General features: G+C 46.0%; 1 protein-coding gene across 7 annotated transcripts in view; it reads left to right on the forward strand.

Annotated features, from left to right (window-relative positions):
• LOC121274992 (Fc receptor-like protein 2) overlaps positions 1-13,618 on the forward strand; it is a 64,516-nt gene extending 50,898 nt beyond the window's left edge. For 5 of the 7 annotated variants that reach the window (XR_005942332.1, XR_005942336.1, XR_005942337.1 and 2 more), the window contains 4 exons: positions 820-851; positions 6,535-6,700; positions 11,149-11,688; positions 13,167-13,618. Coding sequence is in view for 1 of the 7 variants with exons in the window: in XM_041182386.1 (XP_041038320.1) it covers positions 820-851; positions 6,535-6,663 (161 nt within the window). In the remaining 6 variants the exon portion in view is untranslated. Of the gene's footprint in view, positions 1-819; positions 852-6,534; positions 6,701-11,148; positions 11,772-13,166 lie in introns of those variants that run through there. The other 2 variants (XR_005942333.1, XM_041182386.1) reach the window with 2 other exon arrangements.
• The last annotated feature ends 14,087 nt before the right edge of the window (positions 13,619-27,705 follow it).

A 27,705-nucleotide genomic window follows, 5' to 3' on the forward strand; every position in this document is an offset into this window, starting at 1 on the left:
TGAATGGTAAGACCCTGGGATCTAATGAGCATTAGGGGGACCTTGGTGTGCATGTCCACCGGTCCCTTAAGGTAGCGGGATAGGTAGATAAGGTGGTTAAGAAGGCATATGGGACACTTGCCTTTATTAGCCGAGGCATAGAATATAGGAGCAGGGAGGTTATGCTGTAACTGTATAAAACACTGGTTAGACCACAACTAGAGTACTGCATGCAGTTCTGGAATCCGCATTATAGGAAGGATGTGATTGCACTAGACAGAGTGCAGTGGAGATTTACCAGGATGTTGCCTGGGCTGGAGAGTTTTAGTTATGAGGAAAGATTGGATAGACTGGGGTTATTTTCCCTGGAGCAGAGGAGATTGAGGGGGGACATGATTGAGGTGTATTAAATTATGAGGGGCATAGATAGGGTAGTCAGGAAGGAACTATTCCCCTTGGTAGAGGAATCAATAACCAGGGGGCATAGATTTAAGGTAAGGGGCAGGAGGTTTAGAGGGGATGTGGTGAAGAATTATTTCACCCAGAGGGTGGTAGGAATCTGGAACTCACTGCCTGAAAGGGTGATAGAGGCAGAAACCCTCATAACATTTAAGAAGTATTTGGATGTGCATTTGCCATGCTATGGGCCTAGTGCTGGAAAATGGGATTAGAGTAGTTAGGTACTTGTTTGACCAGTGCAGACTTGATGAGCAGAAGGGCCTTTTTCTGTGTTGTTGAGCTCTATGACTCTATCTTAAATCATCAGCACTCATGATTGGTTGGTTCATTTCTACTCGTCCAAGTACCCAGAAAAGTTGAATTTCGCTGCTTTACTTACAGGTACCAGTGGTGACACCTCCAGACAAAATCAGGTAAGTTACCTGTTTGGGTGGGTGAAGGGGGGAATCAGCTGACACTCAATGCAAGACATCAGATACCACAAACTGAACTGTACTAGCTATATAAATACTGCGACTACAAGAGCAGGTTAGAGGCTGGGAATCCTGTGGAGAGTAACTCACCTCCTGACTCCCCCAAAGCCTGTCCACCATCTACAAGGCACAAGTCAGGAGTGTGATGGAATAATCCCCACTTGCCTGGATGAGTGCAGCTCCCACAACACTCAAGAAGCTCCACACCATCCAGGATAAAGTAGCCCTGCTTGATTGGCACCCCATCCACAAACATTCACTCCCTCCACCACTGACGCACAGTAACAGCAGTGTGTGCACCATCTACAAGATGCACTGCAGGAATTCACTGAGACTCCTTTGACCGAACCTTCCAAACCCATGACCGCTACCATCTAGAAGGGCAAGGGCAGCAGACAGATGGGAACACCACCACCTGGAAGTTAGCCTCAGAGCCACTCACCATCCTGACTTGGGACTATATCAGCCATTCCTTCACTGTCGCTGGGTCAAAATCCCGGAACTCCGACCCTAACAGCACTGTGGGTGTACCTACACCACAGGGACAAAATCCTGAAACTCCCTCCCTAACAGCACTGTGGGTGTACCTACACCACATGGACAAAATCCTGGAACTCCCTCCCTAACAGCACTGTGGGTGTACCTACACCACAGGGACAAAATCCTGGAAGTCCCTCCCTAACAGCACTGTGGGTGTACCTACACCACATGGACAAAATCCTGGAAATCCCTCCCTAACAGCACTGTGGGTGTACTTACACCGCATGGACAAAATCCTGGAACTCCCTCCCTAACAGCACTGTGGGTGTACTTACACCACATGGACAAAATCCTGGAAGTCCCTCCCTAACAGCACTGTGGGTGTACCTACACCACAGGGACAAAATCCTGGAACTCCCTCCCTAACAGCACTGTGGGTGTACCTACACCACAGGGACAAAATCCTGGAACTCCCTCCCTAACAGCACTGTGGGTGTACCTACACCACAGGGACAAAATCCTGGAACTCCCTCCCTAACAGCACTGTGGGTATACCTACACAACAGGGACAAAATCCTGGAAATCCCTCCCTAACAGCGCTGTGGGTGTACTTACACCACATGGACAAAATCCTGGAAGTCCCTCCCTAACAGCACTGTGGGTGTACCTACACCACAAGGGGACAAAATCCTGGAAGTCCCTCCCCAACAGCACTGTGGGTGTACCTACACAACACGGACAAAATCCTGGAAATCCCTCCCTAACAGCGCTGTGGGTGTACCTACACCACAGGGGCAAAATCCTGGAAGTCCCTCCCTAACAGCACTGTGGGTGTACCTACACCACAAGGGGACAAAATCCTGGAACTCCCTCCCTAACAGCACTGTGGGTATACCTACACAACAGGGACAAAATCCTGGAAATCCCTCCCTAACAGCGCTGTGGGTGTACTTACACCACATGGACAAAATCCTGGAAGTCCCTCCCTAACAGCACTGTGGGTGTACCTACACCACAGGGACAAAATCCTGGAACTCCCTCCCTAACAGCACTGTGGGTGTACCTACACCACAGGGACAAAATCCTGGAACTCCCTCCCTAACAGCACTGTGGGTGTACCTACACTACATGGGCTGCAGCGGTTCAAGAAGTCGGCTCACCCACCTCCTTCTCAAGGGGCAACTCGGGATGTGCAATAAATTCTGGATCCATCCAGAGAAGCCCACCTCCCATGAATGAATAATATATATATATATATATATACACGTTGTGGACCAACTGACAGGGCTTGCGTGTGCTCTATAAAACAAGTCTTTTATACTCCAGTGCAAATCACATCCAAAAAGCCTTCTCTATTTCCACAGTGGACATTGAGATTGTTTCTCTAGTAGAAACGTGGATCTTCCCTGCATAACATAAAGCGGCCAATTTTCATCTAGCAGTTGCTATCATTGCCAGGGGTGAGTTCGAATCACCAGTTACTCGAGCCCTTTAATTCTGTTCTCGAAATCGCCCCTAAGCTGCAAACATTGGCTTGAACCACTGTCGTCGGAGGAGCAACACGGCTTAACCCACCTCCGTCACTGTAGAAAGCCTGTTGCTATTTGCTTGCAGAACAGTCATGGCCAACTGAAATTTAATCCCCCATCCCAGGCATTTTGCAAATGAGCGCTTGTTGAAACATCGCCAGTGAATTGTTCATTTACTTTCTGATCATAATTGCCCATAAATGAGATGTGAGGCCATAATGAACTAGGCATTCTTCATTGACCGTGGAAGTGATAGCAAACTGCCTTCTCCAATCCCTACAGTCCATGTGGTGCAGGCACACCCACAATGCTGTTCGGAAAGGGGGTTTCCAGAATTGAGCCAAGGGGTTATGAAGGGACGGAGATGTATTTTAGCTGACTGATTCCTGGGATGGTGGGACTGATGTATGAGGAGAGATTGAGTCGGTTAGGATTATATTTGCTGGAGTTCAGAAGAATGAGTGGGGATCTCATAGAAACCTATAAAATTCTAACAGGACTGGACAGGGTAGATGCAGGAAGGATGTTCCCGATGGTGGGGGGAGTCCAGAACCAGGGGTCACAGTCTGAGGATATGGGGTAGACCATTTAGGACTGAGATGAGGAGAAATGTCTTCACCCAGAGAGTGGTGAGCCTGTGGAATTCACTACCACAGAAAGTAGTTGAGGCCAAAACATTGTATGTTTTCGAGAAGGGGTTAGATATAGTTCTTGGGGTGAAAGGGATCAGAGGATATGGGGAGAAAGCAGGAGCAAGTTATTGAGTTGGATGATCAGCCATGATCATAATGAATGGCAGAGCAGGCTCGAAGGGCTGAATGACCTCCTCCTGCTCCTATGTATTTATACCCCCTATGTGAGGATGGTGTGTGAGCAGATGGACAATTTGCAGTTGCTGCTGTTGTGCTGTTGATGCCCTTGTGCTAATAAGATTGAAGCATATAAGCTCCTGAGGGGTCTTGACAAGATGGATGTGGAGACGTTGCTTCCACTTGTGGGAGAATCTAGAACGAGAGGGTCACTGTTTAAAAATAAGGGGTCTCCCATTTAAAACAGAGATGACGTGAAATGTATTCTCTCAGAGGGTCCTGAGTCTTTGGATCTCTCTTCCCACAAAGGAGTAGGAAGCAGAGTCTTTGAATGTTTCTCAGTCACGAGGGGATATAAGTTCAAGATGAGGGGCAGGAGGACTGGGGGGAATGTGAGGGAAAACTTTTTTACCCAGAGAGTGGTGACAATCTGGAATGCACTGCCTGGGAGGGTGGTGGAGGCAGGTTTGCTCACATCATTTAAAAATCCATTGGTTGAGCATTTGGCACGTCAAAACATTCAAGGCTATGGGGCCTAGTGCTGGTAAATGGGGTTAGGTAGGTAGGTCAGGTGTTTCTCACATGTCGACGCAGACTCGATGGGCCGAAGGGCCTCTTCTGCACTGTGTGTGATTCTGTGATTCTGAGGTGGTTAGATTCTTGGTAAGCAGGAGGGGGGGGGGGGTGGGGGGCGGGGGTGACAGGTTATGGCGAGGTGACGGGGGGGGTGTCAGGTGGGATGCAGAATTCAGGTTACGATCAGATCAGCCACGATCTTATTAAATGGTGTAGCAGGCTCGAGGGGCTGAATGGCCTCCTCCTGCTCCTGGTTCGTCTGTAAGTTGCAGAGGTCTCGCCTTTCACAGGTGCTGTCGAACTGGTAGATGTACACACTGCAGCCTTGATGTGTTAGTTCATTTCCAACTATTCTATTTAGAGATTCTATTTGACTACAAGAGCAATATCGATAACAATCATCAGTACAATGGTGTGACCACTGAAGACTGAGGGCGGGGAGACGGAGTTGGGGGGGGATAGTGAGGGGCAATACCACCGGACGAGCAATTCAGAAAGGAGCCACAAAATCCTGGTCTTGTCGGTGACCTTCACATCCCTCGAAAGGATAGAAATAATATTGGAAGTAAAGACTCGGCATGTTCACTATGTCCAGCACTGGTCGAGTGTGAATTGGGTGGAATAGGGTTGAACGTCAATGAATCACCTCCGACGCTTCCCGAGTTGAATTCCATTATCATTCCGGCTTCACCAGTGTCAGGTTTGCAACACAAGAAGCAAGGAAGCAGGAGCACGTCGTGCGGCCCATCCAGCGTGTTCCCCCATTCGGTGCGCTGACGGTAGGTTTTAACCGGACTTTCCTGTCCGCTCCCCACCACTCTCGATCGGTCCCCAACATCCCGCCTATCCCAAGCCGCAGATCTGTTCAACCGTGGGTTAAAGGTGTCCCCAGCGGCGGAAGCGTCAGCCAACGGCCGGAATTTTTACGCTCCCGCCGCATTTTCCGCCGTCCGCCGAAACGGGGCTTGTGGGGTGGTGATCTCTTGCAGGGGGGGGGGGCACTTTGGGTACGTTTTGGCAGACACAAGGGGACCTGAGCGACCTGCAGGGAACCGGGGGGGGGGGGGGGGGGGGGTGCTTTACGACAATCGATGAGAGTTTCAGGCGCGCACCATTGTTGAAATTAGCCTTAAATTCCAGCGTTAGGAACTGAATTTAATTTCCAACCATGGCGTCTGGCCCCACCTCACCAGAGGATCAGCCTGGATGTCGAGGCTAGTAGTTTAGTAACATCACCACTGCAGCACGCTATCGCAGAATCGCAGAATCACACACAGTGCAGAACAGGCCCTTCGGCCCATCGAGTCTGCACTGACCCGTGAGACACACCTGACCTACCTACCTAATCCCATTGACCAGCACTTGGCCCCATAGCCTTGAATGTTAGGAGGTGCCAAGTGCTCATCCAGGTACTTTTTAAAGGATGTGAGGCTAACCCGCCTCCATCACCCTCCCAGGCAGCGCACTCCAGACCCTCACCACCCTCTGGGTATATTTTTTATCCTCACATCCCCCCTAATCCTTCTGCCCCTCACCTTGAACTTATGCCCCCTCGTGACTGACCCTTCAACTAAGGGGAACAGCCGCTCCCTACCCACCCTGTCCATGCCCCTCATAATCGTGTACACCTCGATCAGGTCGTCCCTCAGTCTTCTCTGCTCCAACGTAAACAACCCAAGTCTATCCAATCTCCCTTCATAACTTAAATGTTTCATGCCAGACAACATCCTGGTGAATCTCCTCTGCACCCCCTCCAGTGCAATCACATCCTTCCTATAATGTGGCGACCAGAACTGGACACAGTACCCCAGCTGTGGCCTCACCACGGTTCTATACAACTCCAACATGACCTCCCTACTTTTGTAATCTATGCCTCGATTAATAAAGGCAAGTGTCCCATATGTCTTTTGCACCTCCCCACTAACATGCCCCTCTGCCTTCAGAGATCTATGGACACACACACGCCAAGGTCCCTTTGTTCCTCAGAACTTCCTAGTGTCATGCTGTTAATTGAGTACTTCCACGTAGATGGAGAGACTCGCTCCCCTCCCTTTCCAATTTCACTAATTAATCGAATATTAATTTTCAAACCTGCTTTGGTAGGATTTCAGCTCATGCCCTGGCCTCTGGATTATCAGCCCTGCAACATTCCCACAGAATCACACAGCGCAGAAGAGGCCCTTCGGCCCTTCGAGCCTGCTTTCCTTACCCGATATTCTTTCATTTTAGCCGAAGCAGGAGGGCCAAGCCGACAATTCGGTCATCTATGCCGCTCTTCGTCACGGGAAGAATGAAGGCAATTGGCGAAGAGACCAACTGGATGAAGGGGACGTCTACGAGAATCTTCTAAGGAACTAACAGCGAGGCTGGAAGGAGGGAGGAATGCATCGATGGGGTAGGGGCTTAAATAAATAAAAGAAAAAAAAACTAGCTTTTCAGATGGGGGAGCTGTCCTTCTGAAACCCACCGAATATTTATTATCCAAATAACACCACTCGGGACAGGCCTGCCTAAACATTGATATCAGACCTCGGACATCACTGACTGTCCACTTCTAACTTGAGTCAGTGATGCGGCTTCAGACCCCTTGGTTAAAATCTGTACAGCTTCACTCTCAGGGCAGATAAATTGAATGCCTCCTGCCAACTTACTTTGTGGAAGGGATAGGGGGCAAGAGGGCTGAATAATTCGAACCAAAGGAATTTGGTGTTGGACACTTCCTTGCCCTGCAGGGATGTCCGAGAGTTCCACATGAAAGATGGGCGACAGCCATTGATTGGTCAGTGAACCAATTATCCAATGGTTAGATAGCTGGTTAGATTGGCTGGTGCTTGTGAAGGATAATTGGCCTTAGATGGTAACGCATGTCATCACAAGGGCATAACTCAGCCATGACCATGCAATGCCTAGGGCATTTTGCTCCACAACCATGGATAGAGCCATAGGGCTATTGTGACTCGCCTTTAACAGGGACCCTCTTAGTACACACAAGACGGTGAGCACCTATTAACACGCTGAAAGAGAAATGAACAGAGATTCATACTCTTGAACCAAAATAGGCGAGAGGATGTGCCATTGCTTGGATGGGTGCAGTTCTGTGAAGATTTAAAATATTAGAAAATTATTATTATTAGAAAATTATATCTTTTGAATGAATCAATTGCTTCCGCTTTCAATCTGAGTTGGGCCATATCTTCATTCTTGATAAAGGCAGATGCACAGTTTTCAATTAATAGCTCAGCTGATTGGTTTTATTTTTTGTCCTGAATCAGCTCAGCTCCTCTTCGCACATCCCCTTTACGATTTCAGCCATTCCCTTTCATATTTCCTCTTTGATTATCTTTTTTCTATGTTTGTTTACTTCCCCAACATCCCCCCACCCCCCACCCCCTCACCCCCGAGCCTTGCTTATTCAGTGTGGGTCTGAGTTAACCAGCTGCCTTCTTTTTCCATTGAATACAATTTATCTGTCCCAGATCCCAGATCCATTTTTACAGCATGGAATTTTGTTTTCTGCAAGTTGACTATTTTTATTTTACTCTGGGTTTCCTGCTACCCTTCTCCCTCACCACCCGACTCTACATGATGCAGTAGACTTGCTTGGTCCACCTCACCCCAGGCCAGAGATGCTTGTTTTCTAGTTAGAAACAAACTGCTGTGGAATACTTTCCTCAACACACTTTAGGAACTGTTGCCACCCCCACACCCCCTTCCCCCACCCCCATTGCCCCTTTACCCTACGACTATTCAATTCTATATTCGGACACTTGAAGTCGTCCAATATAACCATCCTATATATCTTGCACCTCTATATCTTACAGACTAGTTGGTTGCCTATGAAGTACCGTGAAAGATGTCGATGCATCTTGTTTTATTCTTTAGCTCTAGGCAAATACGTTTGGGCCTTGACCCACCTAGGACATCACCTTCTCCAGCATTGCAATGCTCTCCTTGATCAAGAGCATAGCCCCTCCCCCTTCGCTTCATTTCGCAGATTCCCTGAACACCTCAAATCCAAGAATGTTTAATTTCAGTCATGTCCTTCCTTGCATGAGGTCTCTGATATGGGCATAACATCATAATCCCACATGGCAATCTGTAGTTCACCACTCTTATTTACCACGCTCCATTCATTCACACACATGCACCATAATGTTGGTTCAGGCACTATTAATATTCTCCTTTCTCCGACCCCCCACTTAATACCTATTATTATCAATACTATTCCACGCTCTAGTGCTGTCTCTCTCTTTGCCAGTATGTTGTGCACCTTGATAATTCTCGCAAACATTACTTGCTGGTTCCTACGTCCTAGCCACTCGGGTTCAAACCCACCCCAACAACACTAGCAAATCGCCCTGCAAGGAATCCGCTCCAGGCTCTCTTTAAGGGTAACCAGTCTCGCTTGTAGTGGTCCCACCTCACCCAGAACCATTCGCAATGCACCAAAATCTATAATGATCTTTCCAGCACTATCTGTCCAGCAGGCCTCAGATGCAAGTTTGAACTCAGGAATCAGACCAGCAGTTCTCGAGGATTTACGTTAAACAAAATGAAGAATTTTTTATGAATTTACACTGCTTAAAATATATACACACGGCTTCAAATTACTACTATCATAACTTTTAACACATTCCTAAACTATTCTCCATTAAGGCAACAGCAACACATAGACTTAACCCAACACCAGGCAAAGCATTTTTACCTCACAAATTCAAACTGAGGTTCCTTTCACTGTGGAGCCAGTTAGAGGCTTACAGCTGCCTTTTGATCTTACATTAGTTGCACACCCAAAAACTACTGAAGTTATACCTACCGGCCCCATTGAATATTCATTCTAATTGTATCACCAGCTTCTTTGAACGTCACTTTTTAACCTTTCATAATACCAATTTTATTAGTAATATAAACATATTGCCCGGTATCTGCTAGAAAAGGCATCAATTTTCACCCCACTCCTTGAATACTCTATTCAAAATATGCAAATGAACGCTATCTCTCTTACATCTCAACACTAGTTCATGTTAAAGCACCCAGACTGTAAAGACACACCCACAGACTAAACCTCTATTTTGAAAGAAAAATAATTTCTAAAATAAATTAATAGCTTCATGACGTTACTGATAATAAAACTCACCACTATTAATAAATATTACCAATCGGAATTAACCTTACTAATGTAAATAAATATCATACAGAATCGTGGAAACAGGTACGAATAGTGCTGAGTGAATTAGAACTATAAATATGAGGGGCAAGACTGAGCAATATGGCCAGTCACAACTGCTCTGCATTCAATGCGATCAATATTCAACTCTATTTCATCCCCGGGTCCCCTTAACCCTTGATTTCACCGAGAAACCAGCAATATATCTGTCGCAGCCTTAAATATGTGTCAATGACAACGACATCCTGGGGTCATAAGTTCCAACTATTCACCACCCTTTGAGTGAAGACGTCTCTCCTCGTCCCAGTGCTTAAAGATCGCCCCCACTTAGCAGGAGAATGTGCCCTGATGTTCCAGATTCCCCTGTCAGGGAACCTAGCCTCACTGTGTCTCACATGCCCAGCCCTTTCAGGATCGCGTGTGTGTTTCAATGAGGCCAACTCTCATTATTGTAAAGTCCAGAGAATACAGGCCTAATTTGCTCAGTCTCTCATCGTAGATCAACCCTTTCAGCTCAGCGATCATTATGGTGCATCTTTAGTGTACCGCCCCCAGTGCAAATGTACCTGCCTTAAATATAAGGCAAAAACAAAAACAGCTGTGCACTGTTTTCCAGGTGTGGTCCCGACAAAGATCTGTGCAATTGTAGCAAAACGCAATTATTCTTTACTTCAAATTGTCATGAAGCTATTAATGTGTATAAAGTTATTGGAAAATATTATCCTTTCAAAATAGATGTTTAGTCTGTGGGTGTGTCTTAATTGGATTAAAGGCAGCTAGCCTGGGTGCTTTGATATGAACTAGTTTTGAGATGTAGATAGAGAGATAGCATGAGTTTGCATGTTTGAATGGAACATTCAAGAAGTGGGGTGAATACTGTTGTCTGTCCAGCAGATACCAAGCAATGTGTTTATATCACGAGTAAAATTGGTACTATGAAAGGGGCTTTAGTGTTAGAGAGGTCTGGTTCAGAGTTGGTTGATACAATGAAAATTAACATTAAATGGGGCTGGTAGGTATAATTTTAACAGTTTTGGTGTGTGCACAGGAGAGGCAATGTGAGATCAAAAGGCAGCTGTTAGCCTCCAATTGGCTCCACAGGAACCAAAGTGAAAAGTGCCTAATTTTGAATGTGTAAGGTGAAAATGCTTTGCTTGGTGTGTGGTTAAGTCTATGGGTTGTTGCTGCATTAATGGGGATTAGTTTGGAAATGTGTTAAAAAGTTATGATTGTAATAATTTGTAGCCATGTGTATATATATGTTAACGCTTCTAACCTAATAAAATGTTTCATTTAGTTGAATGTAAAGCCTTGAAAAACTGGTGGTCTGATTCCTGAATTTAGAGTTGCATCTCAAACATAACACTTAAGATTACAGATTAGGACAGTTTTTAAAAAGTTTCCTAGTGATTTTTAAATAACTCCACTTTAACAACTGCACCATTGCAATAATGCTAACCTGCCATTTATTTTCATAATCACGTGTTGTGCAGTGCACCACAATGTCCTCTGTGCTTTGTCAGAGGAGGCTCACCCCCCCGCCGCCCCAACATTTGCCACTTAAACACTTTTCATTTATTTGTCATTCTCACGCCCAATGTGAATAACTCTGCTACATTGCAAACCACCTGCCACCAAGCTGGTGACTTACTTAATCTGTTTACATCTCTTCACAGGTGCCCTTGCTGCCCAACTCCCAAATGAGATTTTCAGCTGGCTTTTGACCATCGGAAAGTTGAGAGACATTACTCCCTGTCGGCGTGGTCTAAATCATGAGTGTGCCCTTGAAGTTGGAATTGGCTCTAGTTACCTGAGGTTCAAGCGTCGACGATGGCAAACTACTGATTCATGACTATGCCGCTGAGTTGCATTGAACATTGAATCAAGCAGATCCAGCGAATGAATTGCAGGTGGAATGGGGACTTGTGCTAGTTAAAATTTGCAGCAGTTCGTATGCTTGATTTTTGTCTAAACTGAGCCCTAACAATGCGCACATTTGTTACCTTCAAGGGAGGAGGAAATAATAGGCGAGGAACAGAATGGTATCATGTTGCCATTTTTTCATCGAAACTCAGAAGGGCGTACGGTGACTTCAGGAAGATTGCTCAGGACACCTGGATGGTGTAGCGGTAACCACCCTGGGCTAGTCATCCCGGGCTCCAAGCTAACATTCCTGGGTCAAGGCTTCGACTGTCCGATGGTGGAATTTTAATTCAGTGAGTAGGAGAGACTAGGACCCGAGGGCACAGCCTCAGAGTAAAGGGAAGACCTTTTAGAACAGAGATGAGGAGAAACTTCTTTAGCCAGAGAGTGGTGAATCTATGGAATTCATTGCCACAGAAGGCTGTGGAGGGCAGGTCATTGAGTGTATTTAAGACCGAGATAGATAGGTTCTTGATTGGTGAGGGGGTCAAAGGTTATGGGGAGAACGCGGGTTAATGGGGTTGAGAAACTTATCAGCCATGATTGAATGGTGGAGCAGACTTGATGGGCCGAATGGCCTAATTTCTGCTCCTATGTCTTATGATCTAGTTCATGCGAACTGTGGATATGGGAGACAGCCTCAGTCATGGTGACACTGACCGTTATGGTCAATGGCCATAGGGTACTCAGCAGGCTCACTATTGTTCTTACTGCAGGACATATGCACGGGTCTAACCTACGTGTGACTCCAGACCCCGCAGCAATGCAGCTGACCCTTAACTGTCCCCCTGTGGAATGGCCTGAGCACGCCGCTAAGTCATTAGAGGGCAATTAGGGGCGGGCAACAAATTCTGGCTTGGGCAGCGACGCCTACACCCCACGCAAGAATAACCAAAGCACGCCGACTCCGCCCCGAAGGTATAGTTTACCGACTGAATCACAGAATCACACACAGTGCAGAACAGGCCCTTCAGCCCATCGAGTCTGCACCGACACGTGAGAAACACCTGACCTACCTACCTAATCCCATTGACCAGCACTTGGCCCCACAGCCTTGAATGTTATGAGGTGCCAAGTGCTCATCCAGGTACTTTTTAAAGGATGTGAGGCTAACCCGCCTCCACCACCCTCCCAGGCAGCGCATTCCAGACCCTCACCACCCTCTGGGTAAAAAAGTTTTTCCTCACATCCCCCTCTAAACCTCCTGCCCCTCACTTTGACCTTATGTCCCCTCGTGACTGACCCTTCAACTAAGGGGGAACAGCTGCTCCCTATCCACCCTGTCCATGCCCCTCATAATCTTGTACACCTCGATCAGGTCGCCCCTCAGTCTTCTCTGCTCCAACAAAAACAACCCAAGTCTATCCGACCTCTCTTCATAACTCAAATGTTTCATCCCAGGCAACATCTAGCTCAATCTCCTCTGCACCCCCTCCAGGTACTGGATGTGCAATATGGGGGGAATCGATGCCTATTTTTTCCAAATGTCCGTCTCAAACAAAGGCTGCAGTTTTGTTGATATTTCTCCCTGACCGCTCATCAGATAGAGGATCACAATTCGCTGTCTCTTATTTTTATTTCTCTGCTTAATAAATTGGGGGTATGTTGGCTACCGGCAGAACAGGTGCAATGGCGATTTGCATGTACAAAAATTTTCCACTAGATGTTCTTGATAGCGGGTTTTCTCTGTGGGTGGCTGAGGAGAAGGTGGGGGGAGGTAGCATTGAAAGCAGGCAGTTTGACGCTATGGTTTTATTTACATGCTCTGTAGGCAGGAGCTTGCGATGTTGGAGAAGTCGAATGTGATGAAGGCCAGCCAATGGGGACAACAGAGGATGTGGGGAAGTGAAAGTATGCGTGATGAGGTTCTCGACTCGATTCTAAATGCACGCCATGCTTCATCTGCCAGGGCATAGTGTCCAGGGCAAGCTACAGTATGGGCGATGACTAGTTGCGCCACATCTGGTGGGCTGGCAAGCACAGCCAATCCACTGCCAAGCTTCGCTCTTCTGATTTTAATCACTTCAGCGTTAACACTGACGATGGTCATTCCGTTGTGGGGAAGGAAGAGGGAGGTGCTTACGCTTGCCAAACATCTCTGCTCTCCACCCTTATTATGAAACTGCTCTTCGGAATTCCCCTCCCCTTGCGCTTCTCTGACATCAAATGAATGTCTTGCGGTTCCAAATAAGCAACCACGCGTGTGATGCCCGGTCCCAAGATCTACTCACAATAAAGTTGTAAGGTTCAATTCATTTCTCGCCTTTTTTGTTGTCAAATCCCCCGGATCGAAGCGAGCAGCCCACTCCAATGTGCTCCAAAGGGACGAATGTTTAGTTCTGGCATTCCCGAGGCGTGGCTTTCCCGGATGAATTATTTGGAACCAGTCACCCTTTTGCAAATTCTCCCTGTGCATTCCAGTAGTACGTGAAAAGCCTTATTCTAAATGTCTTACTCAATACGAGGCGATGGTACTAGATCAGGTGAGGACATGCGAAGCAGGGGCTACATTCCTATCGTTCATCATTCATATAGTTGATGGCTTGCCTTACAATGGAGTTAACCTCACCTCCCACCCTCCTCCCCCCCACCCCATAGCTTTTAACTTCCTCAGGGATGAGAAATAAGTCCCAATCCAATCTCCTATATACCCTATGAGCCAGCCACCCCTTGCACTCTGGGGTTGAGGCTTCGAAAGATTGACGGCTATCTGAGAGAGGGAAAACACCCTTCCTTACGCTGCTTTTATATGGGAGACCCATTATTGCCCCCGATTAATTGGGTTCCCCAGGGAGGGGGGGTGGGGGGAGAAATACCCCCTCAGCTCTGACTTGGCTAAGCTGCTTCAGAGCCTTACAATGCTTCAGAAAAAAAAAATCACTTCTAATTTTATGAAGCTCCATTGAGTTTAGGACAAAAGTGCTTAACTATTCCTCAGGAGACACACATTTATCCCAACAATCAGCCAAGTGAAACATTTTCTGAACTGTTTCCAATAGAAAAAAGTGTGTGCCTCTTTAATTAAGCAGATAAACAGCATTCTACGTGCGGTCTCACCAAAGCCCTGCACAGTTAGAGCAAGACTTCCATAGTTGTTTTTATATTTCACCCCAGTTGCAATGAAGGTTGAAGTTGAATTTTGCCTCCTTATACCATGCTCTATCTGTATGCTGGCGATTTTGTTAATCATGTAAGGGGACACCCAAACCTTTTGTCCCAGTCTGCAGCCTGCCTTCATTTGGAGACTCTTCTCTTTCTCTGTTGCTTAATCAAAGTGGGCAACCTCACATCTTTTTAATGACCTTCTACCCACTTTTTTTGGGTCAATTTTAATTTTTTATAGTGTTTTTTTTTTGCTCATTCACTTAACCCATCTCTATCCCTTTTGTAGAGTCCCCCCCATAACCCTCCCCGCAATTTCTGCAGTAACCTCTTTAGTAAAAAAATGTTATTCCAAATCAAAACCCTTTTGGAAATTCAAATGCACTCCACTCTCTCTTTCTTGGACTCGAACTCAAGTTCTGTCGAAGGGTCATGAGGACTCGAAACATCAACTCTTTTCTTCTCCGCCGATGCTGCCAGACCTGCTGAGTTTTTCCAGGTAATTCTGTTTTTGTCTCCGTGTCCCTTATCTACCCTGCCTGTTACACCCTCAAATGGCTTCAATGAATTTGTCAAACACAGGCAACCGCCCGCCCACCAAGGAAATAAACCATCTCACCCTCTGCTTGATTCCGTTGTAATTTTCGAAATGCCACGAGCAACTTGGGTAATAACAGGTTACAGCATTTTCAACTGACAGATGATTGGCTAAATAACCCATGGCTTCCCCCTTTCTGCCTCCCCTTTGTTCTAGAATAGAGGGACGGCGTGACATAATTGAAGTTAGAGGTCGAATCTATCCAGGCCTCAGTGTGTTGTGTAACAAGGACAGGCCTCCACCATCAGGACGGTGTAGGTGCTAATGAAAGAACGGTACTGAAATGGCAGCAATAGCATTTCGGTACCCTGTTGTGTAAGTACTAATGGATGTCTGCAGCAGTGTGGAGTCTAATTAATGCTCTGAACTCTCTGCAGTATGACAGTGCTACACCGAAATCAGGTCTGTCATATTTTGATTGTGTAGTTCCCAAAATGCAGGTTTTAATCACAGTTTTATACCTACATGGTTAAATAATCACTAAGCATAGAGGAGTACAAAGAGGGCATTGCAGTTAGCACTTATCTGGGAAGGCAGCATAATCATTAAACATTGACGTCAACATATCTGGTGCAAATCACAGATCTACACACATTTGACTGTCTAGCTATAACCCATGTATATTTCCCAGTCGGTGGGCACCAATGCCACACATAACAGAGGGTGATGCTGCTAATAATAGTCTTGCAACACTACTCATGTACCTAAACCAGTTGTGTTTACAACTGGCCAACCATACAGTTGTGGGTCTAATCATAGCCCTTACAGAACAGGAGAGTTTAAGTGGTAACCAGTGTCTCAAACCGAGAAGATAGTTTCTGTAATTACCATTGCTCTGTGCCAACAGGAGAGCTCTGGTCTTATATGAGGCCAGCGCTTGTAAACCAGGGATAGCATCAGCTGTGGATGGGGCAAGTGTTCCGCTGTCAACCTTACCCAGTGTAGCGCCAGGCTGATTCATCTGCCTATGATGTAACTGATGGGCACTAATTGATCCCTACCACTCACACCATTAACTGGAATGCAATCCCACCACACAGGCACACATAATAGAGCCACACATAAAAGAGCCACACATAATAGGCACACACAATAGAGCCACACACAGTAGAGCCACACATAATAGAGCCACGCATAATGCAGCTGCACATAATAGAGCCACATATAATAGGCACACATAATGGAACCACTCATAACAGGCACACATAATGGAGCTACACATAATAGGCACACATAATGGAGCTACACATAATAGGCACACATAATAGAGCCACACATAATAGAGCCAGATATAATAGGCACACATAATGGAACTACACATAATAGGCACATATAATGGAACTACACATAATAAGCACACATAATGGAACTACACATAATAGGCACATAATGGAACTACTCATAACAGGCACACATAATGGAGCTACACATAACAGACACACTTAATAGAGCCACACATAATAGGCACATTTAATAGAGCCACACATAATAGGCACACATAATGGAGCCACTCATAATAGAACCACACATAATAGAGCCACACATGTTGGCACACATAATAGAGCCATTCATAATAGGCATATATAATAGAGCAACACAGAATAGTGGCACATATAATAGGCACACATAATAGAGCCAAACATAATAGGCACACATATTAGAGCCACACATAATAGAGCCACATATAATAAGCACACAATAAGCACACATAATAGAGCCACACATAGTAGGCATACATAATAGAGCCACATATAATAGGGTCACACATAATAGAGCCACACATAATGGGCATACATAATAGAGCCACACATAATAGAGCCACACATAATAAGCACACATAATAAGCACACATAATAAGCATACATAATAGAGCTACACATAATAGGCACACATATTAGAGCCACACATAATAGAGTCACACAAAATAGGCACACACAGTAGAGCCACACATAATAGGCACACATAATAGACACACTAAATAGAGCCACACATAATAGGAGCCACACATAATAGAGCCACACATAATAGACACACATAATAGAGGCACACATAATAGAGCTACACATAATAGAGGCACACATAATAAGCACACATAATAGAGCCACACTTAATAGATACACACAGTAGAGCCACACATAATAGGCACACATAACAGAGGCACACATAATAGGCACATATAATAGAGGCACACATAATAGGCACACATAATAGAGGCACACATAATAAGCACACATAATAGTGGCACATATAATAGGCGCACACAGTAGAGCCACACATAATAGGCACACATAATAGGCACACATAATAGAGGCACACATAATAAGCACACATAATAGAGCCACACATAATAGGCACGCACAATAGAACCACACACAGTAGAGCCACACATAATAGAGCCACACATAATGGAGCTACACATAATAGGCACACATAATGGAGCTACATATAATAGGCACACATAATGGAACTACACATAATAGGCACACATAATGGAGCTACAAATAATGGACATACTTAATAGAGCCACACATAATAGGCACGCACAATAGAACCACACACAGTAGAGCCACACATAATAGAGCCACACATAATGGAACTACACATAATAGGTGCACATAATAGAGCCAAACATAATAGGCACACTTAATAGAGCCACACATAATAGAGCCACACATAATACAGCCACATATAATAGGCACACATAATGGAACTACACATAACAGGCACACATAATAGAGCCACACATAATAGGCACACATAATGGGGCTACACATAATAGGCACACATAATGGAGCTACACATAATAGGCACACATAATGGAACTACACATAATAGACACACTTAATAGAGCCACACATAATAGGCACATTTAATAGAGCCACACATAATAGGCACACATAATGGAGCTACATATAATAGACATACTTAATAGAGCCACACATAATAGCACATTTAATAGAGTCACACCTAATAGGCGCACATAATGGAGCCACTCATAATAGAACCACACATAATAGAGCCACACATAATAGACACATATAATAGAGCTACACTTAATAAGCACACATAATAGTGGCACATAATAGGCACACATAATAGAGCCAAAAAAATAATAGGCACACATATTAGAGCCACACACAATAGAGCCACACATAATAGGCACGCACAATAGAGCCACACATAATAGAGCCACACATAATAGAGCCACACATAATAGAGCCACACATAATAGAGCCACACATACTAGGCACACATAATAGAGCCACACATACTAGGCACACATAATAGAGCCACACATAATGGAGCTGCACATAATAGAGGCCACACATAATAAGCACACATAATAGGCACACTTAATAGAGCCACACATAATAGGAGCCACACATAATGGAACTAGACATTGTTGGCATACATAATAGAGCCACACATAATAGGCACACTTAATAGAGTCATAGATAATAAGCACACATAATGGAGTTACTCATAATAGGCACACATAATGGAGCTAGATATAATAGGCACATATAATAGAGCTACACATAATAAGCACACATAATAATGGCACATATAATAGGCACACATAATAGAGCCAAAAAAATAATAGGCACACATATTAGAGCCACACACAATAGAGCCACACATAACAGGCACGCACAATAGAGCCAGACATAATAGAGCCACACATAATAGAGCCAGACATAATAGAGCCACACATAATAGAGCCACACACACTAGGCACACATAATAGAGCCACACATAATAGAGCCACACATAATAGAGCCACACATAATAGAGCCACACATAATAGAGCCACACATACTAGGCACACATAATAGAGCCACACATAATGGAGCTGCACATAATAGAGCCACACATAATAAGCACACATAATAGAGCCACACATAATAGAGCCACACATAATGGAACTAGACATTATTGGCATACATAATAGAGCCACACATAATAGGCACACTTAATAGAGTCATAGATAATAAGCACACATAATGGAGTTACTCATAATAGGCACACATAATAGAGCAACATATAATAGGCACATATAATAGAGCTACACATAATAGGCACACATAATAATGCTACACATAATAGAGCTACACATGATAGAGCCACACATAATAGAGCTACACATAATAGAGCCACACATAACAGAGCCACACATAATAGGCACACATAATAATGCTACACATAATAGAGCTACACATGATAGAGCCACACATGATAGAGGCACACATAATAGAGCCACACGTAATAGGCACACATAATAGAGCTACACATAATAGAGCCACACATAATAGGCACACATAATAGGCACATATAGTAGAGCTACACATAATACAGCCACACATAATAGGCACACATAATTGAGCCATACATAATAGTACAACATATAATAGGCACACACAGTAGAGCCACCCATAATAGGCACACATAATAGAGCCAAACAGAATAGACACATTTAATAGAGTCACACATAATAGGCACAAATAATAGAGCTACACAAAATAGGCACACATAATGGGGATGCACATAATAAGCACATATAATAGAGCTACACATACTAGGCACATATAATAGAGCTACACATAATAGGGCCACAAATAATAGGCACACATTAAAGAGCTACACATAATAGGGGCACACATAATAGGCACATATAATAGAGCTACACGTAATAGGCACCCATAATAGAGCCACACATAAAAGGGCCACACATAATAGGCACACACAACAGAACTACACATAATAGAGCCACTCATAATAGGCACACATATGGAGCTGGTTTGACTGTTTCCCTTGGCTTTGGGCCACGGTTATGAAAGTCTGTGCTTTAATGTGGGAGGTTGCTGTTAGAATATACCACACTTATGGCAGCTGCAGAGATATCTCCGCCCGTGTTTGCGTCTGTTAAGAATGCACTTAAAACCTTGCAGGGCCCCTTTATCATGGGGACTGGGGGGGGCGTGAGTGGTTGAGGAGTGTGTGGGGAGGAATTTCCTCTTTTCGATTATCTGATCAGCAGGCACACTGAGTCCATTGCGCAGTCTCCTGGCGCGCGGGCAGTGAGGAACACATTGGGTCCACTCCGGAGAGCACTGACGGTCGCAGCCATCTCCTCACTCTGGGTAAGTGCAGTTTCTGGAATTTCACTGCTGCAGGATTTTAACACTGAGGTCATTGCTCACCAAAAGGCTCTTTCGGCAGCGCCTTCCAAACCCATGACCACAAGCCACTAGAAGCACAAGGGCGACAGATAGATGGGAACACGAACACCTGTAAGTTCCCTCTGAGCCACTCACCATCCTGACTTGGAAATATATCGGCCGTTCCTTCACTGTCGCTGGGGCAAAATCCTGGAAATCCCTCGCTAACAGCACTGTGGGAGCACCTACACCACAGGAACAAAATCCCGGAACTCACTCCCTAACAGCACTGTGGGTGTACTTACACCACAGGAACAAAATCCCAGAACTCACTCCCTAACAGCACTGTGGGGGTACCTACACCAGAGGGACAAAATCCTGGAACTCCCTCCCTAACAGCACTGTGGGTGTACCTACACCAGAGGGACAAAATCCTGGAACTCCCTCCCTAACAGCACTGTGGGTGTACCTACACCACAGGGACAAATTCCTGTAACTCCCTCCCTAACAGCACTGTGGGTGTACCTACACCAGAGGGAAAAAATCCTGGAACTCCCTCCCTAACAGCACTGTGAGTGTACCTACACCAGAGGAACAAAATCCTGGAACTCCCTCCCTAACAGCACTGTGGGTGTACCTACACCACAGGGACAGAATCGTGGAACTCGCTCCTTAACAGCACTGTGGGTGTACCTACACCACATGGACAAAATCCTGGAACTCCCTCCCTAACAGCACTGTGGGTGTACCTACACCACAGGGACAAAATCCTGGAACTCAATCCCTAACAGCACTGTGGGTGTACCTACACCACAGGGACTGCAGCGGTTCAAGAAGGCAGCTCACCACCCTCTTCTCAAGGGGCAATTAGACAGGGGAAATAACTGCTGCATCCAGTCAGCAAAGCCCACACCACATGAATATCTTTTTTACGTACCTTGTAAGGGACTGATGTTGGTGATGTAGATTACTGGGAGTGTGTGTGTGTGTGTGTGTGTGTGTGTGTGTGGGTTGGGGGGGTGGAGGATGGATGGGGGTGTGGAAGGGTCTTGGGGGTAGGGATATTGGTTGTTGGGATCCAGCCAGTGTCCCTTGGAGGAGTCTGCGATGCATTTATCGGAACCCTTTTGTTGTGCCGCTCCCTGGAAATGTTCGCCCTGTTCTGACGATATCCAGGAGGCTTTAAAACAAAAAACATATAGGCGGTGTTGTTTTCTCTATTTTGTTCTTTTTTTTTAACAGTTCATTACTCCTCTAATGCCAACAATCGTTTGCAGTATCTACTTTTTTAAAATAAAAACGGGTTCACGTTGAACGGGTGTGGGACTGGGTTTCAGTTGGTCAAGCCGTTCAAAGGTCTAACACGGGCTGGATGGGCCGAATGTCCTCATTCCGCCTCGGCTAACCCAATGATTCCATTTCTCAGGTGATAAGGAAGAGGGACCTGAAGGCTCCACAGAGCGAACAGAATTGCTGTTCGGTAATTCGAAATGAAGTACACCTGTCTCCTTCAGATAATCTGTAAGTGGGCGTCGGGTATTAACGTGGCCTTTGATAATAATAATAATAATATTATTATTAATAATAATAATAATCTGCGTGTTTGACAGCTAATCAAGAACCTGAGTTAAAAGCTTAGTTCTGTAACAAGTATACAGCTGCTTAATCGCTGGTGACAGGTTCTGGGTAGTGGGGTGGGGGGGGGGGTGGTGTTTGTCAGATTACTCATGACACAATAATAGGGAAGGAAATAATGAAGCTAATGGAAATCTGAACTGAAAGCAGAAAAGCAAATCCGGTATGACAGCGAATAATAAAAATAAAAGATGCACAGTTTCAGGTCGATGACCTTTGATTTCAAGGCTTTCGGTATCAAACCTAACTCCCCGGACCAATCGTGCTCCATTGCGGCGAGAACCGGGGTAAATTTCAGGTTCAGTCGGATGAGCGGCAAGTGACACCCTAACCAGGACAAGGTAGAGACTCTCCCCAAGCATTGGAGGGTACCTGTCGCCCCTTGACACGTTATGGTTTTGCTATCTCTGAATCCCACCGCGTTAGAACCCCAGGGCGTTCGTGTCAACCAGGAATGTAGCTGGGCTGTCCCAATACGTCCACTCTGAGTCCGGCGGCAGGTCCTGAGGCGAGCGGTCAGCCACCTTCCCGCTGAAGCTTGCCTACTGTTTGCAAAATCTGCTACTTGTGTGCACCCTGGAAATGATGCATCAGCAGCAGCTCGCTAAGGCTCCATAAGCACCGCCAAAAAGTGCGGGAGCTGGACCAGCCAGAGCAGCAGGGAGCACGGCTACTTCCAGAGAACCCCCTGCTCCAAGTCACTCCCCATCCTGGCTTAGAATGATGTCCACCTTACTTCACAGCCACTGGGTCGGAATCCTGCAGCTCCCCTACCTCACACTGCACTGCGGGTGCACCTCGACCTGAGAATGCAGCAGCGGCTCAAGTAGGCAGCTCAGTGAAACCGGGTCAACGACAATGAGGGCTGGGTGAAAAAAATATATATAACTGCCCTTTCCTCAATGCCCATGCCTAATGAATTAATCCAGGTTTAGAAAGCAGTCAGAGCGAGGGAGAGAGAGAGAGAGGGAGAGAAATAGTCGTGTGTGTGTGTGTTTGTGTGTCTTTGCGCGTGGGAGAGTGCGTCTCCTGTGCGTGTGTGTGAGGGAGAGTCTTGTGTGTGTGTGTGAGAGAGAGAGAAGGAGAGAGTCTTCTGTGTATCTGTGTGTGAGAGAGAGTCTTCTCTGTGTGTGTGTGTGTGAGAGAGAGAGAGAAATACAGAGAGCGAGAAAGAGAGGGTCTTCTGTTTGTGTGTGTGAGAGAGAGAGACAGAGAGAGGGAGAGAAAGGGAGAGGGACATGGAGAGAGAAGATGGAGAGTGAGAGAAAGAGAGAGCATTCTTCATGTGTGTGAAGGAGAGAATTGTGTGTGTGTGTGAGAGAGAGAGAGAGAAAGAGAGAAAGAGTGTTCTGTGAGTGTGTCTGTGTGTTAGAGAGAGAGAGAGACAGACAGAGAGAGAGAAAAGCTTCTATGTGTCTGAGAAAGAGTCTTGTGTGTGTGTCTGTGTGTGTGTGAGACGGAAAAAGAGAGAGAAGAGGGAGAAAGTGGGAGAGAAAGAAAGAGTCTTCTTTGTGTGTGAGAGACAACGTCTTATGTGTCTGTCTGAGAGACGGAGGGGGAAGAGACTTTTCTATTTCTGTGCACGAGGCTGTGAGAAAGAGAGAGGGGGAGAGAGTCTTCTGTTTGTGTGTGTGAAAGAGAGACAGTCTTGTGTGTGTGCTTCTATGTGTGAGAGAGAGGGAGAGAGAAAGAAAGAGAGAGCCCTCTGTGTGTGAGAGAGTGAGAGAGTGTTTTGTGTGTGTGAAAGAGAGAGGGGAAGAGTGTCTTCTCTCTGTGTTTGTGTGAGAGAGAGGGAGAGAGAAAGAGAGAGAGACCCTTCTGTTTATTTGTGTGAGAGAGAGAGGGACATCGACTCCTGCTTGTGTGTGAGCGGGGAGGAGCCTTGTGTGTGTGAGAGACAGAGACAGATAGAGAGAGAGAGAATAGAGAGAGAGAGAGCCTTCCTAGTGTGGGACAGAGAGTCTTGCGTGTGAGAGAGAGAGAGAGAGAGTTTCTGTTTGTATGAGTGTGAGAGAGTCATCTGTGTGTGCATGTGAGACAGAGGAAGATAGTTTTCTATGTGTGTGTGTATGAGAGAGAGAATGTTTTGTGCGTGCTTGTGTGTGAGAGAGAGAGTTTTATGTGTGTGTGAGAGAGAAAGGGAGAAAGAGAGTGTCTTCTGTGTATGTGGGAGAGAGGGTCATGTGTTTGAGTGAGACAGAGAGAGATTCTCCTGCTTGTGCATGTGTGAGGGAGAGTCATGCATATGTGTGAGAGAGAGAGGGTGTTTTGTGTGTGTGTGTGAAAGAGAGAGAGAGGGAGGGAGAGAAAAAAAGAGAGGGTCTTCTGGTGTGTATGCATTTTAGAGGGAGAGACAGAGAGGAGAGAAAGAGAAGGAGAGGGCCTTCTGTTTATATGTGTGCATGTGTGAGAGAGAGAGAGAGGGAGAGGGAGACCCTTCTGTGTGCCAGAGGGAGAGTCTTGTGTGTACGTGTGTGAGAGAGACAGGGGGAGAGTCTTCTGTTTGAGCATGCATGACTGAGAGCCTTGTGTGTGTGAGAGAGAAAGAGAGTCTGTGTGGTGTGTGTGTGCGTGCGTGTGTGTGTGTGAGAGAGAGATAGAAAGGGAGAGAGAGAGTTGTCTGTGTGTGAGAGAGAGAGAGAGAGAGAGAGTCGTGTGCATTTGTGTGTGTCTGTGTGTGAGGGAGAGAGAGTTGTTTGCATTTGTGTGAGAGAGGGTCTTGCATGTGTGTGAGAGAGAGGGAGTCTTGTGTGTATGTGTGTTTTTGTGTGTGTGTGTGGGTGTGAGAAAGAGAGAGAGGGTCTTGTCTGTGTGTGTGACAGAGTCTTGTGTATGTGTGAGTGAGGGAGGGTCTTGTGTGTGTATTTGTGTGAGTGTGTGAGAGAGAGAGGGTGACAGTCTTTTGTTTGTGTGTGCGTGACAGAGTGCCTGGTGCCTGTGTGAGTGAGAGTCAAATGCATGTGCATGAGAGAGTGGGTCGTCTGTGTGTGTGCGAGAGAGATAGAGTTTTGTGTGGTGTGTGTATGTGTATATGGCTGTGTGTGTATGTGTGAGAGAGAGAGAGAGAGAGAGGTAGAGAGTCTCTTGTTTGTGTATGTGAAAGAGAGAGTCATCTGTGTGTGCCTAAGGGAGACAGAGAGAGAGACGTCTGTGTGTGAGAGACAGTCTTGCATGTGTGAGAGAGAGCGAGTCTTGTGTGTGTGTGTGTGTGTGTGTGTGTGTGTGCATGAGAGAGAGAAAGAGAGTCTTCTGTTTGTGTGTGAATGAGATAGAATCTTGTGTGTGTGAGAGAGAGTGAGTCACCTGTTTGTGCATGAGAGAGAGTCGTGTGTGTGTGTGTGTGTGTGTGAGAGAGAGTCGTGTTTGTGCGTGAGAGAGATAGAGAGCTTTGTGTCTGTGTCTGTGTGTCCATGTGCGAGAGAGAAAAAGGAAGGGAGGGAGTCTTCTGTTTGTGTGTGCGAGAGAGTCATCTGTGTGTGTGGGAGAGAGAGTCATGTATGTAAGTGCCTGTATGTCTGTATGTATGTGGGAGAGAGAGAGAGACAGAGAGATAAAGAGAGAGAGAAAGGGAGAGTCGTCTGTGTGTGTAGGAGAGAGAGTAATGTCTCTGTGTGAAGAGAGAGAGAGTGTGTGTGTGAGAGAGTGAGAGAGAATATGTGTGTGCTTGTGAGAGACAGAGTGAGAGACAGTGTGTGTGTATGTGTTTGAGAGAGTGTCTTGTGTGTGTGTGTCTGTGAGGGAGAGAAAGAGACTATTGTGTGTGTGTATGCATGAGAGAGAGAGAGAAAGAGGGAGACAGTCCTCTATTTGTGTTTCTTTGAGAGTGAGAGACACAGAGAGAGGAGAGAGTGTGTCGTGCATGCGTGTGTGTGAGAGAGAGAGATAAAGAGTTGTGTGTGTGTGTTTATGTGCATGTGCCCTTGTCTGTGTGTGAGAGGCAATGAGAGGGAGATAGTCTTCTGTTTGTGTGTGTGAGAGAGTCTTGTACGTGTGTGTGTGAGTGAGAGAGAGTCTTGTGTGTGTGAGAGAGAGAGCCTTGTGTGTGTGTGTTTGTGCTTGTGTCAGAGAGAGAGAGAGGAAGGGCGAGAGTCTTCTGGTTGTGTGTGTGAGAGACAGAAAGTCATCTGTGTGTGAGAGAGAGGGGGAAGGTCATCTCTGTGTGTATGTCTGTGAGGGCGAGAAAGAGAGAGCATTGTGTGTGAGAGAGAGAGGCAGAAAGAGAGAAGAGAGAGAAATAGGGAGTGTCTTCTGTGTGTGTGAGAGAGAGAGGCACTGAGAGAGAAGAGAGAGAGAGAGAGTCTTGCATGTGTGTATGTGTGAGAAAGAGAGAAAGAGAGTCACCTGTGTGCGTGAGAGAGGGAGATATAGAGTCGGTGTGTGTGTGTTTCCGTGCATGTGTGTGGGAGAGAGAGAGAGAGAGAGGGAGAGTCTCCTGTTTGTGTGTGTGAGAGAGTCACCTGTGTGTGCGAGAGGAGAGAGCGAGAGTCTTCTGTGTGTGTGAGAGAGAGTCTTGTGTGTGCATGTGAGAGAGACATGGAGTCTTGTGTGTATGTGTTTGTGTGTGTGTCAGAGACAGACAGAAAGGACGAGAGTCTTCTGTTTGTGTGTATGAGGGAGAGATCCATCTGTGTGTGCGTGAGAAGGAGAGAGAGTCGTGTCAGTGTGAGCGAGTCTTTTGTGTGTCTGAGAGAGAAAGAGAGTCATCTGTGTGCGTGAGAGAGAGAGGGTTCTTCTGTTTGTGTGTGTCTGTGAGGGAGAAAAAGAGAGTATTGTGTGTGTGTATGTAAGAGAGAGAGAAAGAGCGGGAGATAGCCTTCTATTTGTGTGTGTGTGAGAGAGAGAGGCAGAAAGAGAGAGATATAGGGGGAGTCTTCTGTGTGTGTGTGAGAGAGACACAGACACACAGAGAGAAGAGAGAGAGTCTTATGTGTGTGAGAGAAAGGGACAGTCACCTGTGTGTGTGTGAGAGAGAGGGTCGTTTGTGTGTGTGTGTGTGCGTGTGTGTATGAGACAGAAGGGGAGATAAAGTCTTTGGTGTGTGTGTTTCCGTGTATGTGTGTGTGAGAGAGAGGGGGAGGGAGTCTTCTGTTTGTATTTGTGAGAGTCATCTGTGTTTGCGAGGAGAGATGTCATCTGTGTGTGTGAGAGAGAGTATTGTATGTGTGATAGAGAGAGAGATAGAGAGACTTGTGTGTGTCCGTGTATGTGTGTGAGAGGGCAAGAGAGGGTGAGAGTCTTCTGTTCGTGTGTGTAAGAGATAGGCAGCTGATTGTGCGAGAGGGAGAGTCTTGTGTGTGTGTGAGAGAGAGAGAAAGGGCGAAAGGCTTCTATTTGTGTGCGTGAGGGAGAGATCGATCTGTGTGTGCCTGAGAAGGAGAGAGAGTCGTGTGTGTTTGAGAGAGAGTCTTTTGTGTGAGTTAGAGAGACAGATTGTGTGCGTGAGAGAGAGAGAGAGGGTTTTCTGTTTGCATATGCGTGACAGAGAGCGTTTGGTGTGTGTGTGAGAGAAAGAGTCATCTGTGTGTGCTTGAGAGAGAGGGTCGTGTGTGTGGGTTAGAGAAGGAGAGAGGGAGGGAGTCTTCTGTTTGTTTATATGGGACAGAGGGTCGCCTGTGTGTGTGAGAGAGAGTATTGTGTGTTTGTGTACGTGAGAGAGAGTGACAGAGTGTGTGTGTGAAAGAGAGACTCATCTGTGTTTGCGTGAGAGAGAGAGAGACTCCCCTGTGTGTGCGTGAGAGAGATTTGTGTGTGTGTGTGTGTGTCCGTTTGTGTGTGAGAGAGAAAGAGATGGAGGGGATCTTCTGTTTGTGTGTGTG

The sequence above is a fragment of the Carcharodon carcharias genome (assembly GCF_017639515.1).
Source record: "Carcharodon carcharias isolate sCarCar2 chromosome 39 unlocalized genomic scaffold, sCarCar2.pri SUPER_39_unloc_7, whole genome shotgun sequence".
Lineage (NCBI taxonomy): Eukaryota > Metazoa > Chordata > Chondrichthyes > Lamniformes > Lamnidae > Carcharodon > Carcharodon carcharias.